At 34.8% G+C, this 15,836-nt stretch overlaps 1 protein-coding gene across 1 annotated transcript; it reads right to left on the reverse strand.

Annotated features, from left to right (window-relative positions):
• Positions 1-1,752: 1,752 nt before the first annotated feature.
• Positions 1,753-15,497, reverse strand: Orc1 (Origin recognition complex subunit 1). Its single transcript, XM_023163645.2, is given in 12 exon segments — positions 1,753-2,376; positions 4,808-4,869; positions 4,872-5,017; positions 5,100-5,365; positions 9,351-9,464; positions 9,524-9,677; positions 9,796-10,257; positions 13,016-13,171; positions 13,254-13,468; positions 13,521-14,270; positions 14,992-15,196; positions 15,254-15,497. Coding segments are annotated over 12 exon segments (2,856 nt in total). The 5' UTR covers positions 15,352-15,497; the 3' UTR covers positions 1,753-2,148.
• Positions 15,498-15,836: the final 339 nt, after the last annotated feature.

The raw sequence follows: 15,836 nt of genomic DNA on the forward strand, positions 1-15,836 counted from the left end.
ACTTCAAGAAGGCGATGAAGCAAGACGCCTGGAATCTTGTTTATGGGCCCAAGGGGAATATTTAAACAATAGAAATTTCGTAAAAAATATTTTATATACCGACGAAGCCACTTTCACTACAAATGGAGTAGTGTCATCACAGTATTGTCGCTATTGGGCAGCGGATAATCCTAACTGGGTAATAAACTGTAAAAGCCAGTATTCCCAAAAAATCAACGTCTGGTGTGGGATATTGAACGAACGAATTATTGGTCCTTTCTTTTTTGAGGAAAACATTAATGCTCAGAGGTTTCTAGAATTTTTAAACACAGAGTTTTGAGATGCTATTCACGAGCTGCCAATCAATGAACGATCAAATTCAATTGTCCAGTTAGATGGGTGTTCAGTTCATTATGCCAGAGCTGTGAGGCAATGGCTTAAAGAACATTTTCCAAATCGATGGATAGGCCGTGGTAGTCCGTTTATAGAGTAGCCACCCAGATCTCCAGACCTGACAGTTTTGGACTTTTTTTTCTGGGGACGTCTCACACAAAAGGTTTACAAAAACCGCTCAAGAGATAGAAATGAACTTTGTGCAAGAATTCGACAGGTATGCGCAGATAGTAGCCCTCAAGAACTAAGGAACGTAATCAGAAACATTCGTAAGCGCTACGACACTTGTATCGAAATACGTGGTGGATTAGTAGAGGCTACTAGAATATGAGTTAGAATTAATTGTTGCACTGAATCGAAACATTTCAATAATTAGTTATTAGTTACGTTTATTAAAATTTTTTGCTTCATTGTTAGTTGAATTGTGTGAATGTAATTCCGTTATTTTCATTCAAAATATTTACGCTATTTGTTTTTTTTTTTTTTCATCTGGTGGCACTTTATTGTTGAAATCATAAAAAAATGATATATTGTGACTGTTAGCTGTGTGAGTTTTCGAATTATTGAGTTGTCATAACTTTGTTAATAATGAATATTTTTTTCATGAAATTTTGGTCAAACCTATTTAGAGGCACTCTGAATCCAGTGGCGTAGTGATTTTTTCAATAAAAAAATCGCTAATAAAAAAAACCGATTTTCGACTAAGAAAAAATATCGTAGTTTGCCCTGAAACTTTAATAAACATTTCAAATTTTGTCCCAAGGTAGACATTTTAATACTTGACATTTAAAGAAAAATTATTAAAATCGATTTACAACTTCAAATTTTAGGGGGGTGTTTCCATTAAAAATGGGTCAGACTGTAGAAACGAAACAAAAGATTGTCATATGGGAATCCCCAAAAATGCGTTTCGTTTTCATACATAGACAATGTGTGTGTTGCCATATGTGTAAAAAAATGAGTAACTACTGCTGACGTAATCACCATCTGGGCCCCCCCGCCCATAGGCGAAGCAAAGACCCCCGACCCCCTATAGTGCTTATGTGATACTTTAAAGGCCCCTTTGCGGTATTAGAGGCTGAATTTTGCCACGCATGCTTCTCTTCACTTATACTATCATAAAAAACATCGAGGTTATGCATCAGGGGAACGAGAAAAAAAACTACAATATTTTCAATTTCGACAAATTTTGTGGGGAACTGTGTAAATTTATATTTTGAGTAATTATTTTTTCTTCAGTAATTAGTTGCATATGATATCACAAATAAATAGTACTGCATACACCAGAACGGCACTAGTACAAGGTTTGTTCAAGTGTCAAACGATTTGTCACTCAGGAAGTGGGACGTTTCGAGGAGAGGTGAAGAACTTTTCAAAATCTTTCGTAATAGTGGTTTTTATTTCAAAATTAACTTCTTCGTTTTTAAAATCTTATCTCAACAACAGTCTTCTCAAAACATTTTTAAAACAAGTTCTAGTCCTTAAAACTATATAAATTTAAAAATAGGGTCAATACGGCTATTAAAAATCTATAAAGAACAAATTCAAGATATCCCATAAAACAATGAACAAAATATTAAAACATATTTCATGAGTTGACTAAAACATTGGACAAAATATCAAAACATATTCCGGGTATGAAACAATTAAAAACAAGACTGACAAATAAATATAAAACCTTAAAAAAAGAAAAGTTCACTCCTGTAGAAAATTACAGAAGCAATACTAAAATTCCATCACATTTTTCAAAATTGAATTAAAATGTATGACCTAGTCTTATTTCAGTGCATAATGCACGTCGTCTACGCTTACGTTCAAGATTATCCTTTGGTGAATGTCGCTACACTTTTGGTCAGTCAAAATAAGTCTGCAAGCGCTCAACCTATACACCGCCGACATAGCGACAGTGATTGATACCCGTCTGAAACCTTCAATGGCGGCACACGTCTCGAACATTCTGAACACGTCGGCAAAGGTAGTTTCCTCCACGCCAGTTCGTCCCACCTTGAAACGAAAGAAAATTACAGATTTTCATTGAAAAAGCTACGGCCATTCAAAATAGAAGGGGTCCCAAAACAGAACCTCGAGGTACCCTCTTGATATATATTTTCTTTCAGAATTCATTCCATTCACACAGACCAGCTGACTACGATTAGTCAGGTAAGATCCAACGCAATTCAATGCAGAGCCAAGTATATCAAAAAACTGCAATTTGTGTAACAGTATGTCATGGTCAACGAAATCAAAGGCTTTGCTCAAATAAAAAATAATCCCAATAACTATCGGGGTATAAGTAAACTCTCTATTTTCAGTAAAGTATTTGAAAGCATAGTTTATGATTCACTTATAGTTTAAAGACCTCACTCTGTGACATTCAACATGGTTTCTTCGCTAAACGTTCCATCGAAACAAATTTAGTCATTTACACGGAATATATCTCGAGTGCACTGGACAGCCGTGAACAAGTTGATTCACTGTAAACTGATTTCAGCAAGGCTTTTGACAAGGTTGATCATAACATACTCATGTCGAAACTTGCTGGAATTGGTGTATAGGGCGATCTTCTTAGGTGGCTGTCCTCTTATGTATTTAATCATAGTCAGCTTGTTAGCATCAATGGATTCAAGTCGACGCCCTTCGTGGTTACCTCAGGGGTACCTCAGGGCTCACACCTGGGTCCACTGTTGTTTTTAGTATTCATAAATGACATACAGTCTTGTTTCCTTTATTCTAATATTTTGTTATATGCGGACGACTTGAAAATATTTAAAAAAATTACCTCTATGAGAGACTGTTTAAAATTCAGGAAGACCTTGCTAGATTTGTAATATATTGTGATATGAATAAGCTGAAACTCAACGTGGAAAAATGTACATGTATTTCGTTTTATAGAAATCATTCACCCATATTGTTTCAGTATTTTTTGAATAGTATTGCATTAAATAGAGTAGAATATATCAAGGACCTTGGAGTATACTTTGACACAAAATTGAATTTCAATCGTCATGTTGAATATGTCATAAATAGAAGCAACAGAACACTGGGTTTCTTCAATAGAATGTGCAGAGACTTCAACAACGAAGCCGCTATTAAAACTATCTATTATCCTTGCTATAATACATTCAAATTGCGTTTAGAAAGACTGCAAAATAGGTTTGTTAGACATCTTCATTACCGAATCACTAATGTCTATGTAACTCACGGTATTAATCAAATCCGTAACTATTATAACATTTAGCCTCTAGAACAACGGAGAATCACTTCGGATCTAGTGTTTGGCTATAAAATTTTAACGAATCTTATTGACTCGCCTGAGTTGATAGCAATGATGTCCTTTCATGTACCCAGAGAAACACAAGGAATAAATATTTATTAGCTACTTCCACATATAACACCAATGTGGGGAAAAACTCTCCAATAAATAGAATTACAGACGCATTCAACAGATACTGTTCTAATTTGGACGTTTTCTCCATGTCCTTACAAATGTATAAAAGTAACATAAGGAAAATATTCAATTTTTAAACATTTAAGTTTTAGATTAAGCATTTAGATCATTTACCTGTTGAACGCCAGTTTAGTTAGCACAATCTGTATTTTAGTGGATACTTGTTTGGGTTCTTTTACCTGTATATGTCCCGAATTTAGAATAAATAAATAAAATAAATAAATAAATAAAAATTTGGTTGTACACTGCTGTTTCCATTATTTTGGAAAAACAGCTGAGGAGGCAAATCATCCTATAATTTTCAACACACTGTGTATCCCTTTTTTGAATATAGGAATCGACTTGGTGATTTTTAGTGTATTTGGGAATGTTCCACTCATTACAGAGTTGTTTACTATTAACGTTAAAGTGCTAGATATAATATCAACTGATTCTTTCAGAATTGTGGCAGGAATTTAATCAATGCCAGCAGAAAATTTTTTCTTCAAGTTAAGAATTATATGCTTGATGTCATGTTCAGTAACGGGAGCGAAAAACATGGAGTTTGGACTCATCGCTTCAACTTTGGTACACGTATCGCAAGGGAGATCAAGGGAATCTATTTTCTCTTTGACAGAGTTAGCAAAGTGAACTCCAAATACATTTGCTATATTTTTATTTTCAATTACGATTTTGTGATTGTAATTTAAGGTGATTTTCTGTTTTTGTTTTACGCGGTTGGTTTGTTGGTTCATTTGAAAATGGAATTTTTCCTGAACTCGATTTTTTGATGGTTTCATTCAGTATATCAGGAAACCTCCCCTCAAGGAAAGTGGAGTTACTATATGAGTCAAAGGCTCAGAAATCACATTGGCAACCTTTTTAATAACATGACCAGGAATTTCATCAATACCGGACGATTTTTTCTTACAAACTTTGTCAAACTGTTCATTATCAAGCGTCCCCACATCATGATATCCCTCATATTCTTGAGGAATGAAGACTTACCTCAGCAACAATGGACTGCATAATCACCTGCTCCAGTCTCGAACAAGATTTAATAGCCCTAATTTTGGTTGAGTAATCATCGCGTTGAGAGCCTGATTCACATGATCCATGCTAACCATCTGGGCCTTGCCTTCCCTTTCTGCGATTTCCGCAGCCCTGCGGCAAATGTCTAATGCCCTTCGTGCATCGCCAGAGACTGAAGCAACTTTCCTGAAAAATATCACAGTGAGAATAGAATATTTGAAAACACCTCCAATCTATGAATATGGTAATAACCAGTCATTATGATCACCTCGAGACAAACTGTATTGCATCAGGATTGAAGCTGTCTGTACCGAAAAGCCTCTTTGTTACTATTTCTTGGAGTTGTTTGTGAGTGTAAGCGTGGAAAGTCAACCTCGTCAGTCCTAGACGGCTGGTAACCCTGCTCATCAGTAGTCTCTCAGGTAGGTCCATTGTGTTCGCTATGGTGATAACTACTAATTGGTTTTTCGCTTTCGTTGGCCAATCGAGTAAGTTATATACAACATCTTGACGTTTCGTACACAGTATGTCCAACTGAAAAAAGAGTTGATGATAGTTGATTAGAAATGAGTGTGAGAATGTTCCAAAAAAAAGATCTATTTTGTCCGTACAGCGCCATCTGCCCGCGAATAGATCAAGCAATAATGTCCATAAATCAAGGAGGTTATGTACAGCGTCATCTGCCCGCAAATAGATCAAGCAATAATGTTGAATTCTCCCAAATACAGATCCCAAGCTTGAGAGTTACAAATATACATGCATACAGGTGAAACTGATAAAAGTGTGTTAAAATGCAGCAACGCATATCTTACAAACCATACGTTTATTTAATAAGTTTACAATTTTGAATCTCACTGCTGTATTTCATTTCAATTCCCTTTATCAATTTAGACAAGGCAGATTGAGACTCCAGTTTAGTGATAGCTTTTTAAAAATGGCTTCAAAGTGGAGTTGGTTGTGAGAGTATAGCAGTGACGGCTCGTGCATTGGAGAACAGGGGAGGCTTAAGTCATATAGACTATATACACGCAGAAAAGCCCGCCGGAGGCGCGAAATTTTTCATGTTGTTGCACTCTTTGCTTAATACTAAAGTTAGGGCATGGGCATGACAATGCGTAAAAAGTGCCATGAGGAGCTATGGACTTTATTTTAGTTTGTAAACCATTTAAATGGCCGGCCATGACCGCAGCCCCATCATAGGTTTACGTAATTAACTTTTGCCTAACATTATAGGTGTCATTATAGGTGTCACGTACGAATTGAAAAATTAAACAAATCGTCAGCTGTGCACCCAGATGAAACATCATGAAAACACATAAACCGTTCTACCACATTACCATCTTTAACATATCTAAAAACGATTGAAAGTTGTGATATACAGGTAATATCGGTAGTTTCATCAATTTCCCTTGCAAAAAAAGAAACACTTTCAATCTCCTTGCTTATATTTTCCTTAATAATACATGCCACACTGTCTCATTTTGGATGGTTTTTGAGGTACCCAAAAAAACGCTACCGTTTAAAGAAGTGCCAAATTGTAAATCATATTTGCTCCATAACACGGGGTAAATTTTTTAAATCGGAGTATCCTATTTTAGACCACGTTTGGTATTCGGTTTGTACGGAAAATAAAACACAGGGCCAACAAAAAAGTTTTTCTCGTTTAATGGAGTCGGTTAAGCCATCGGTCCGCAACCCTGGGGTCGCGAAAGATATTTATGGGGTCGTCAAAAAAGTCAACAATGTCCTGTACTTATTAAAGCTCGAGCATTAAACAGTCGCCTTTTCAAAATAATGTGTCGCGAAATGGGATCAGAATACGAAAATCTACTGTTACATACGGAGGTCAGGTGGTTATCGCGAGGAAAAATACTCCAACGTGTATTTGATTTCTTGAATGAAAATTGGCTGGCAACAGTTGGCTATCTTTCGGACATTTTTAAAAAACTTAATGATTTAAATAAATCGTTGCAAGGGAAGAGTGCAAATGTATTGATTTTGGCTAACAAAATAAAAGCTTTTTGTAGGAAAATAAGTTTGTGGATAGACGAAATCAGTGCTGAAAACTACGAGATGTTTGCATGTTTGGAGAAATTTTCTGAAGAAAACAATATTAAGCTCGAAGAAGAAATTAAAACCAAAATCATCATGCATCTTACAAACTTTAGGCAAGACTTGGTAATACGATTCCCAGATACGTCACACGGCGACCAATGGATATTCAATCCATTCACTTGTGATCTTAACAGTGTGAGGATGAACTTAAAAGAAAAGGAGCAGCTGATCGATTTATTGCCGATGAAATCCTTCGATATATTTTCAAAACCACGGATCTATCCAAGTTCTGTATAATGATGGAAAAGGAATAACCACTGTTATACAAAACATCTCTGCTGAAATTGCTGCCATTCGCATCTACATACCTGTGCGAGACAGCTTTCTCCACATTGACTGCTATAAAAACCGTACCGTACCGTACCGTACCGATATCCAACAGCACAATTATATCTAACCAGACGAATCATGGACGTACACTCACTGTACATAATTCAAACCTGTACTTACATACATAGCACCCAGCTGAATAGTATTCATTCAAACATTCACTTCACGTCGAATCTACAAGTCCATAACTACAGTACCAGAAATAGGCAACAATTACGAACAACTGCTGTGAAGACTTCTGCTGGTCAGCAGAGTATTACACATCAAGGCGTCAAATTCTACAACTCAATTCCCGATTATCTAAAGGCTCTTGGAGTGTTCTCTTTTAAAAAGAAATTGAAGGACTTAATATTTAGTGGTTATTTCCAGACACAGTATTAGTATTAATAGTATTAACGATCCTATCAGATTGATGCTGTTATATAGATTTATATATATATATATATATATATATATAATATATATTATATATATATAATATATAATATATATATATATATATATATATTATATATTATATATATATTTTTTGTTTTCTCTTCTTCAGTAGTATTAACATTACTGAGAGACTGATGCTGTGATAGTTTTTTTATCTTTTTCTTATATTTTATGTATCCAGAAAAATATTTTATTTTATCTTGTTTATTTTTTTTAATTTGAGAAGCTTATAATAATTACCTCTCATATTTATTTTCTTCTAATTGATTGACATATGTATCTTTTTTTTTATGGCCTACATAGCTTACTTAAGCTCAAGGCCTTAACCATAATATGTACTATGCAGAATTTTGTACTCATATTTATTTGTAGTTACGCAATTTATGGAATAAATAAATAAATAAATAAATAAATAAATAAAATATCGCTCCAAACTTAACGTAGAACCTAATTTGAGGGTGTCTCTTTCTGATAATATTCACCAAAAATTAATATATTGACTGCAAGTGCAAGGTTCACATTAGTTTGTAAACTTACGTATATGTACCTCTTTTTTTTTAAATGTTAAAATAATTGCTTGTCTCTTTTAATGCCATCATAAATATTATGTTAAATGCATATTTTCTAGTTTGCTCTAGTATTACTTTCCAAAAAAAATAAACTCTTCAACATAATTTATGAAATAAAAACAGCCAAGTACAACAAGGAGGATAATTGAAGTTTACCTTGATTTCGTTACCTGAATCAAACTTTGCACTTGTTAATTTAGTGATGTTTTTTCTGGGGTCGCTCATAACTCTTTTTTTAATTCTGGGGTCGCAATATCAAAAAGGTTGCGGACCGCTGGGTTAGGCAATCGCATTCATCGTATCAACTAATATTAAATCCTCGATTTTGTCGATTATCTGACGATTTAATTGAAACCTGAAAAAACCTTGAAATTGTAAGAAAACACTTTAAAAACACATTAAAAATATTACCAAAAAGCACTGCTATAATATAATACTGCCTGTTTTATTCACAAATAAAAAATATTATCAAGAAACACTGAAACGATTTACCGGAATATTTTTTAGTCCCGGTCCGTCACGGTATCCCGTCCGAATAATTAAATAAAAAACAAACGCAGTCGTACACTACCGGAGAACAACTGGAGGCTAGCCTCCTCTGTTGCTATAATTTCTGAACTGGTTGGATCGGTCTCGTGGAGCCTGTGTTTCTCAAAAGCGGTCGGAGGCTTGGCTCCCTTGCAACGTATGGCATTTATTATTTCGGGTTGATAGTTTATTCGTTCATGGGCGGTGTGTGTTTGAGTTTTGTTGATGCAGGATACAGTGTGGTACGTACTACATAGTGAGTGATAGTGTTTTTTCGGGCATATTATGTATTTATATTAAAAATTAATGGTAAAGTAATGATACCCAAGCATTTTTAGGAAAAAATAATCATAATTATTTGTCAATATCTCTCAATTTATTGCGATGAATAGTCTCAAATTTTATGGGGAGGCTAAGCCTCCCTTGCTTCCTCTGACGAGCCGCCGCTGGAGTATAGCATTTCTAATGTGTAGTAGTGTAGTAGTAAATCTCTGTGTTCTGTTAGTCACATATCACTATTATTATTCACTTGAACTCACCTCATCTATCAACATGACGATAGGTTTGACATTTTTCGATTTTGTAAACATTTTTTCCAAAGTGCTCTGGGCTTGTTCCCAAGGAACAGTTTTTCCAGTGAGCTGCTTCAAAATCTAGAAAATCATTAACGTCAAGTATTTTAAAACACGCACAGAAGGTATATTTCGATTACCTCTACGTAAGACTGCCTCGGTTCAGTCAATTTCATTCCGTTGATATTCACAAACGTGAATTCCGGAACGTCGTCAGTCTGTGACAATTTATTGATAACAGAAGTCACAGTGGCAGTTTTCCCTGTACCGGGAACTCCAGATATGTACATACATCTGAAATAAGGAAAAAAATTGTATAGTTTTCGTCTCTGTCAATCTCATGAACTACTCATGTCTTTCCATATACTTATTCAGTTCATCAAAAACTGGAAAAGAAATGGTTTGTACTCACCCCCCACATCTATCCAACAATTTCCCCTCTACAAAGTTATAGACATCGCAATACTCCTTCTCCCGACATGGCAGAGACTCAGGAACATACGAAACGTGCAGCTGACTCCTCGCTTTCATGAGCGGCGTACTATCGCCTACCACTTTTTCGCTCCTGACATGCATGGAAGGGGTCACGACCCCTTCCCGAATCAACTTCAACCTGCTCCCCGGAGTTTTTGGGGTTTGTAAGCGGGGGGTCTTTGGCGTTTGTGGGACGACACCTTTAGATGCCTGTCTTGTGGTGTTTCTCGGGGTTTGTTTGATCCTCCTGTCTTCAGGACTCGAAGGCTTGGGGGTATTTTTGGAGTCGGGGCGTTTTTTGCGAGATTTTGGGGTTCTAACAGTGAAGTCGGAATCATCATCGCTGCTGGTTGAGAATTTCTTCGGTTTTCTTTTAGAGCGAGGGGTTCTTAAGACGAGACTAGAAGATGTAAGATGACAAATTTTATAAGACTGTACTACGCCTGTGATTTTAACAGATCAGATAGATAAATGATTTATTGATTGTTTAGATCAACAATAAAAAAATAAGAGGTCACTAACATACTGCTAAATATAGAGTTATGAGTGTGAACTGCACACCAAAAGTTGTAAAATTATCGAACATTGCAGTATCACACGAGTAATATACTACTCTGTTAAAAATAAGGTGAATTTTCATTTTTCTCAAAGAATATTCATTCAATAATCAATTTCTATATTGTCACCTCGAAAGTAGTCCCCCTCAGATATAATAAACTTGTGCCAGCATTTTTTCCAATCCTCGAAGCAGTTCTGATACACAAATCTGGCGAATACGGTGGCTGAGACATGCTTATGTTGTTGTTTTTGGGCTTGGGTTCGATGTCAAAACCATAGTGTTGTTGCTTGTTCGTAATTTTTTAGCCAAAAACACCCTAATCACGTCTCAGCCACCGTATTCATCAGATTTGGCCTCCTGCAACATTTTCCAGTTCCCATAATTAATTGATAATAAGTTGAAGTTTGACGACCAAACTATCACTCAACAAAAAACTTTCATCTGGATGTTATTAAGATGGTTAGGCTCCTATATGGAGAGGCGCTGTATGTCAGTCAAATATGGAGGCACCATGTCAGATGAGCATGCCGTTAAACTGGGCGTTCCTCAGGGCTCAGTTTTAGGACCATTATTATTCATTATATTTATCAATGATTTGCCTGAATATGTGAGGGACTGCCACATAACGATGTTTGCACCCCTATAAAATGGGATCATCCTGTATAATAAACTGCCAACTTCGATTGAAACTCTGAAATCCGTTCTGAAATGTGTTCTATAACCGTGTTAAATCCTTGCTCATTGAAAAGTGTTACTATAGTCGGCAGGAATACCTAAACGATAATTTAATGTAGTTATTTTCTGAATAAGTCTAATGTGAATGTCATAAATGTTATTTATTAGTGTTATAGTATGCTCTTTGTTTTTAATTAACCAGCCATATGTACAAAAGTACCCAATGACGAAAATAAATTACTATTAATTTTATTATTATAATATAAGATATATCTTACTGACAATTGCTTTTGTAAGTATGTTTGTATTTTTTCTTTTGTGTCTTTACTACATATTGTTTTTATAGGTTCACAAATTTGTTTATACTTCATTTCAACTATGTACTAAGGGTAAATGGTTTGATTCAATTGACGTACCATATGTATATATTATACCACAGTGGTTTAATAAATTATTATTATTATTATTGTTATTATTATGCTGTGAAAATAACTTCCAACGAACTAGGACTAACTGCAGCTAAATCTATCAATTATTGATTAGTAGAATCACATCTAAGATATGCGATCCCCTTCTGAGGGGTAAGTAATCAAACTCGAGTCGATTTTTATTCTGCAGAAAAGGTCATTAAGATTTCTCTGTAGAGCCAGGCGGCGAGATTCTTGTAGGCCTTTGCTTGTCGCAAACAAAATTTTATCACTGTATGCTCTATTCATTTTAGAAACAGTTTGTTTAGTGCATAAACATAGAACAGAACTTCCCTCAGTTGTCTCTCATTACACCACACGCCAGACCCTAAATTCAAGTCTTCCCATACCTAACACTACTTTAATTAAAAATTCTATATTGTATAATGGTCTCAAGATGTATAATCATCTTCCAAACGAACTGAAATGCATAGCAAACTGTACTGAATATCGAAAATTAACAAAGGATTTTCTTATCGAGAGGCCCTATTATAGTTTGCAAGAATTTTATCATTTTTAGTAAAGAAAGTTTTTGGCTTTCTACTACTCCACCTTGATACAAAAAAAGATGTTGGATGTGTAGATCATGCAAAGTAACTTTCAGATACAAACTGGAAGAAAGTCCTACTGAAACAGCTACTTTCATATAAACATTGAATTACACGAAAGAAAAAAAATTCTTTCAAAACAAATACTTTCATATGAACACTGAATTATATAGAAAATACTTTTCTCTACTCAGTTTGGAATGGTAACAAATTGCACTTACATGGAACACTGTCATCCTCACTGGTATACATCGATGTTTCGCCGTAAGACACTTGCCTTCAGGCTCTTCAGTACCAAATTGTATAACATTATAGAAAATACACACAATTCATTCATGAATTACGAGTTTTTAATGTCACGGAATAAGCTTGATCTGCTTATGTCATCGATGACATCATAATGACATTCATTCACCTATTTGATTTAATCCCAGCCAAGAGGAATCTTATTTGAATTGAAGGGGTTATATTTTCAGGAGTGATTAATTTTTGGGAAAGAAAGTTTTTGGCTTTCTACTACTCCATCTTGATGGAAAAAAAGATGTGGGAATCTTTCTTCCTTTCTTTGGAAGATTCCCACATCTTTATTATTAAAATCGAAGAGACCCATGAAAGGATGGCGTTTTGCGACGATGAAGGAGATAAAAACTGAATTGCCGAGAGAGCTCAAGAACATACCAAAAAGTGCATATCACGACTGCTTCGAGGATTAGAAAAAAGACAGGCACAAGTGTATGTATGTGTATGTATATCTGAGGGGGTCTACTTTGAACTAGACAGACTAGAAATTGATGAATGAATTTATAATTTTTGAAAAAAATTAAAATTCAGCTCATTTTTTGTACAGACAATGAACAGTACCCATGAAAACGTTTTCGAATGAATCAATAAGACCAATCAAATACGCACTTGTTCTGCTCCTGGTTTCTGCCTTCGGATACATTAACCCCGTCTTCCCCATCTTCGTTGCGCATTTCCTCCAAATTGTATTCCTCACTTTCCGCATCCAGTTTAGTGAGTTTAACTTTCAAAATACGAGTCCTCATAGAGTCATCAAGGCTTGATCTGAAAAAGATACCCAATTCATCTCCCATAATTTCAATGAAAGAACTATTAATAGTTGTGAAGCGATGAAAATGTTTATTACGTAGTATTTGAAGCTGCCAGATCATCCTCGTTATATGAAATTCTCCTGTCTCTCCTACTCCTAACACTCCTGGTCGGAGAGCTCGCTTCTTCGGCTTGAGGAAACCGAAGTGACCTTCTGGCAGGTGTTATCCTAGGGCTCCTCTCATTGAGTGAAACTGCATAATCTAGGAAATGCCTTGGAGTTGTAATGTTCCTCTTGGATGAAAGTTCCAACTAAAACCGATACTATGAAGACATTCAAATATTTTTCTATAAGAAAATATACCTCTGTCCTGGTGTTTTTTCTTGAACTGCCTTTCAAATTTCTCGACGGAGTGCTTTTGGAGAATTTAGTCTTGCTACTAGTACAGTCTTCGTCGTCAGAACTGTCTCCAGTTTTCAAAAGTTGTCTTTTTGTTGGGGTACCTTTCTGAGGAGAAATATAATCAGCATACGACTGCCTGGCTACATTTCTTTTGGATTTTCTAACTTGGGGAGAGCTATCACCATCGTTTTCCAGCTTACTTTCAAGTTTTTTAGAATTATTTTTATCGGATACTCTTAGCTTCACAACCAGAGGTTTATCATTTTCATCATCAGTTATGTTCACTATGGAATAATTCAGAATAGAATTGTTATTATCCTGTGGAGAATTACAGAAAGATTTATTGAGATTTCTTTTAACTGAGTTCCTTTTCGGCGTGGAGATGTCTTTAACTGCATTAGAAATGTTTGAATCTTTGACAAGGCCTTCAGATGTATTTTCAGTGTCCATACTCTGGCTCTTTCTTAGGACTGTTCTTAATTTGGAGCTAGGACTATTTAGTGATGATTCGCTCAGAACTGTTGTTTCGCTCAATATTGGAATGAGTTTATTCGAAAGCAACGAGAAGCGAAGAATGAAGTTGCTACTTTCATCCAGGTCATTGATTCTAATGTAATTAGGATCATCATCTTCTAGAAGCAAAACTAACCAGCACTTTCTAATTATCTGATTCAGGTCTATGACATAATCATTTGATTCATCAGCCACCACCTTAAATAACAATAGAATATAAATAGTGTGATGAATAAACCTAAATTACTACATATTGATGATAATAAAGCATGCTTTGATATTATTTATGCCAAAACTTTCATAAAATCAATTCCTACAAGTATTTTGCTGCATGACAGATTCATCAAAAATAAGAATGGAGATATCAGAAAATTGGAAGTGTATACTCATTTCTGATGAGAGTAATAAATGAATGAACTCAACTTCTTGGTGTGAATCTTTACTTCATCTTTACTTTACTTTACTCAATTTCATAAAAAAATTACAAATCCTACTGTGCATTTCTAAAATTAAGGTAGGAAACTCATTAGAGTATTCTAATCCAAGGTCATTATACCTTTTAACATCATTTCAAATCATGTTATGGGGAAATGCTAATCAAATAGAATAATTATTACTCAAAAAGTGATTGTCAGAATGATGTTCAACATCAAGCAATGCGATTCTTACAGGGAAATTTTCAACATATTTATTTACATATATTAATGTTGCATGTCCAAAAGCATTTATATACTGCCGCCACCACTAGAAATACTACTAATCTAAAGCTGAATGACACATCTCCAACTTATGCCAAGAAAAATATATTAATAAGAAACATTGTTTTGAGAAAGTGTAGCAGTTGATAAGGTTTCGAACATTTTGTGTAACTCATTCTACAAAATGTGTGTATTACATTTGAGTATCATATTTTTATTACCTCATTTTTCTCATCCATTAAATATCCCTGTTTTTTAAAAGCGGATTTAACATTTCTGGCGAAAACATATTTTCTCACAACTGCAGCTGTGATTTCATCATATGTGAGGAATATACATATTAACTTTGCCACTTCATAAACACCATCAGATTTGATCAGAACATGGTCACCCTTGTGGAAATGGTCTCCACCAATTGAAATCTCGCTATAAAATGAATCTGTGAATTATTACCAAACTAAAAATATCAAATTGAAATACTACCTGAAGCACAAATTCACGTTTCTGTTGGAATAATGATAACTGCAATTTGAGGTAGTGGATAATAAACTTACTTCACGAGTTTCGTCTAATGAATTCATCTTTTTTTAAAGTAGATTGTGCACACTCTGCAAAAATAACATTGAAAACAATAAAAAAAATACTGACTCAACAAATTAAAATATAAATAAATTGTTCACTATCAACAACAACACATGTTCAATTTTGATTGTCAACATTTGGCGCGAACTGCATACTTATTTTTCTGTTTCTTCTTTATTTACCTCTAGTAATCATTACTTATAGAGAAGGAACCATTGCCACAAGGTGGCGATACAAACGTCTAGGAATACAAAGAATTATCAAAGTAAAATTTTGTATTGAAATTTTTACGAAATCATGTATTATTGTATTTTGTTAGGATTAAATATCCTAATGAGACCATGAAAGTCTTCCTGTCCCACGATTTCTGAACATTTCACAAACATTAAACATTCTTTTACTTTTTTCGGAAACTTTTGATAGTTTCCAGAGACATATATATAAAGAAGTTAGAAGACAATCCCATGTATCCATTTCTGAAGAT

This window comes from Leptinotarsa decemlineata, unplaced genomic scaffold (genome assembly GCF_025532065.1).
Source record: "Leptinotarsa decemlineata unplaced genomic scaffold, Ldec_3_MD MMD2_tig00026282_RagTag_RagTag, whole genome shotgun sequence".
NCBI classification, from domain to species: domain Eukaryota; kingdom Metazoa; phylum Arthropoda; class Insecta; order Coleoptera; family Chrysomelidae; genus Leptinotarsa; species Leptinotarsa decemlineata.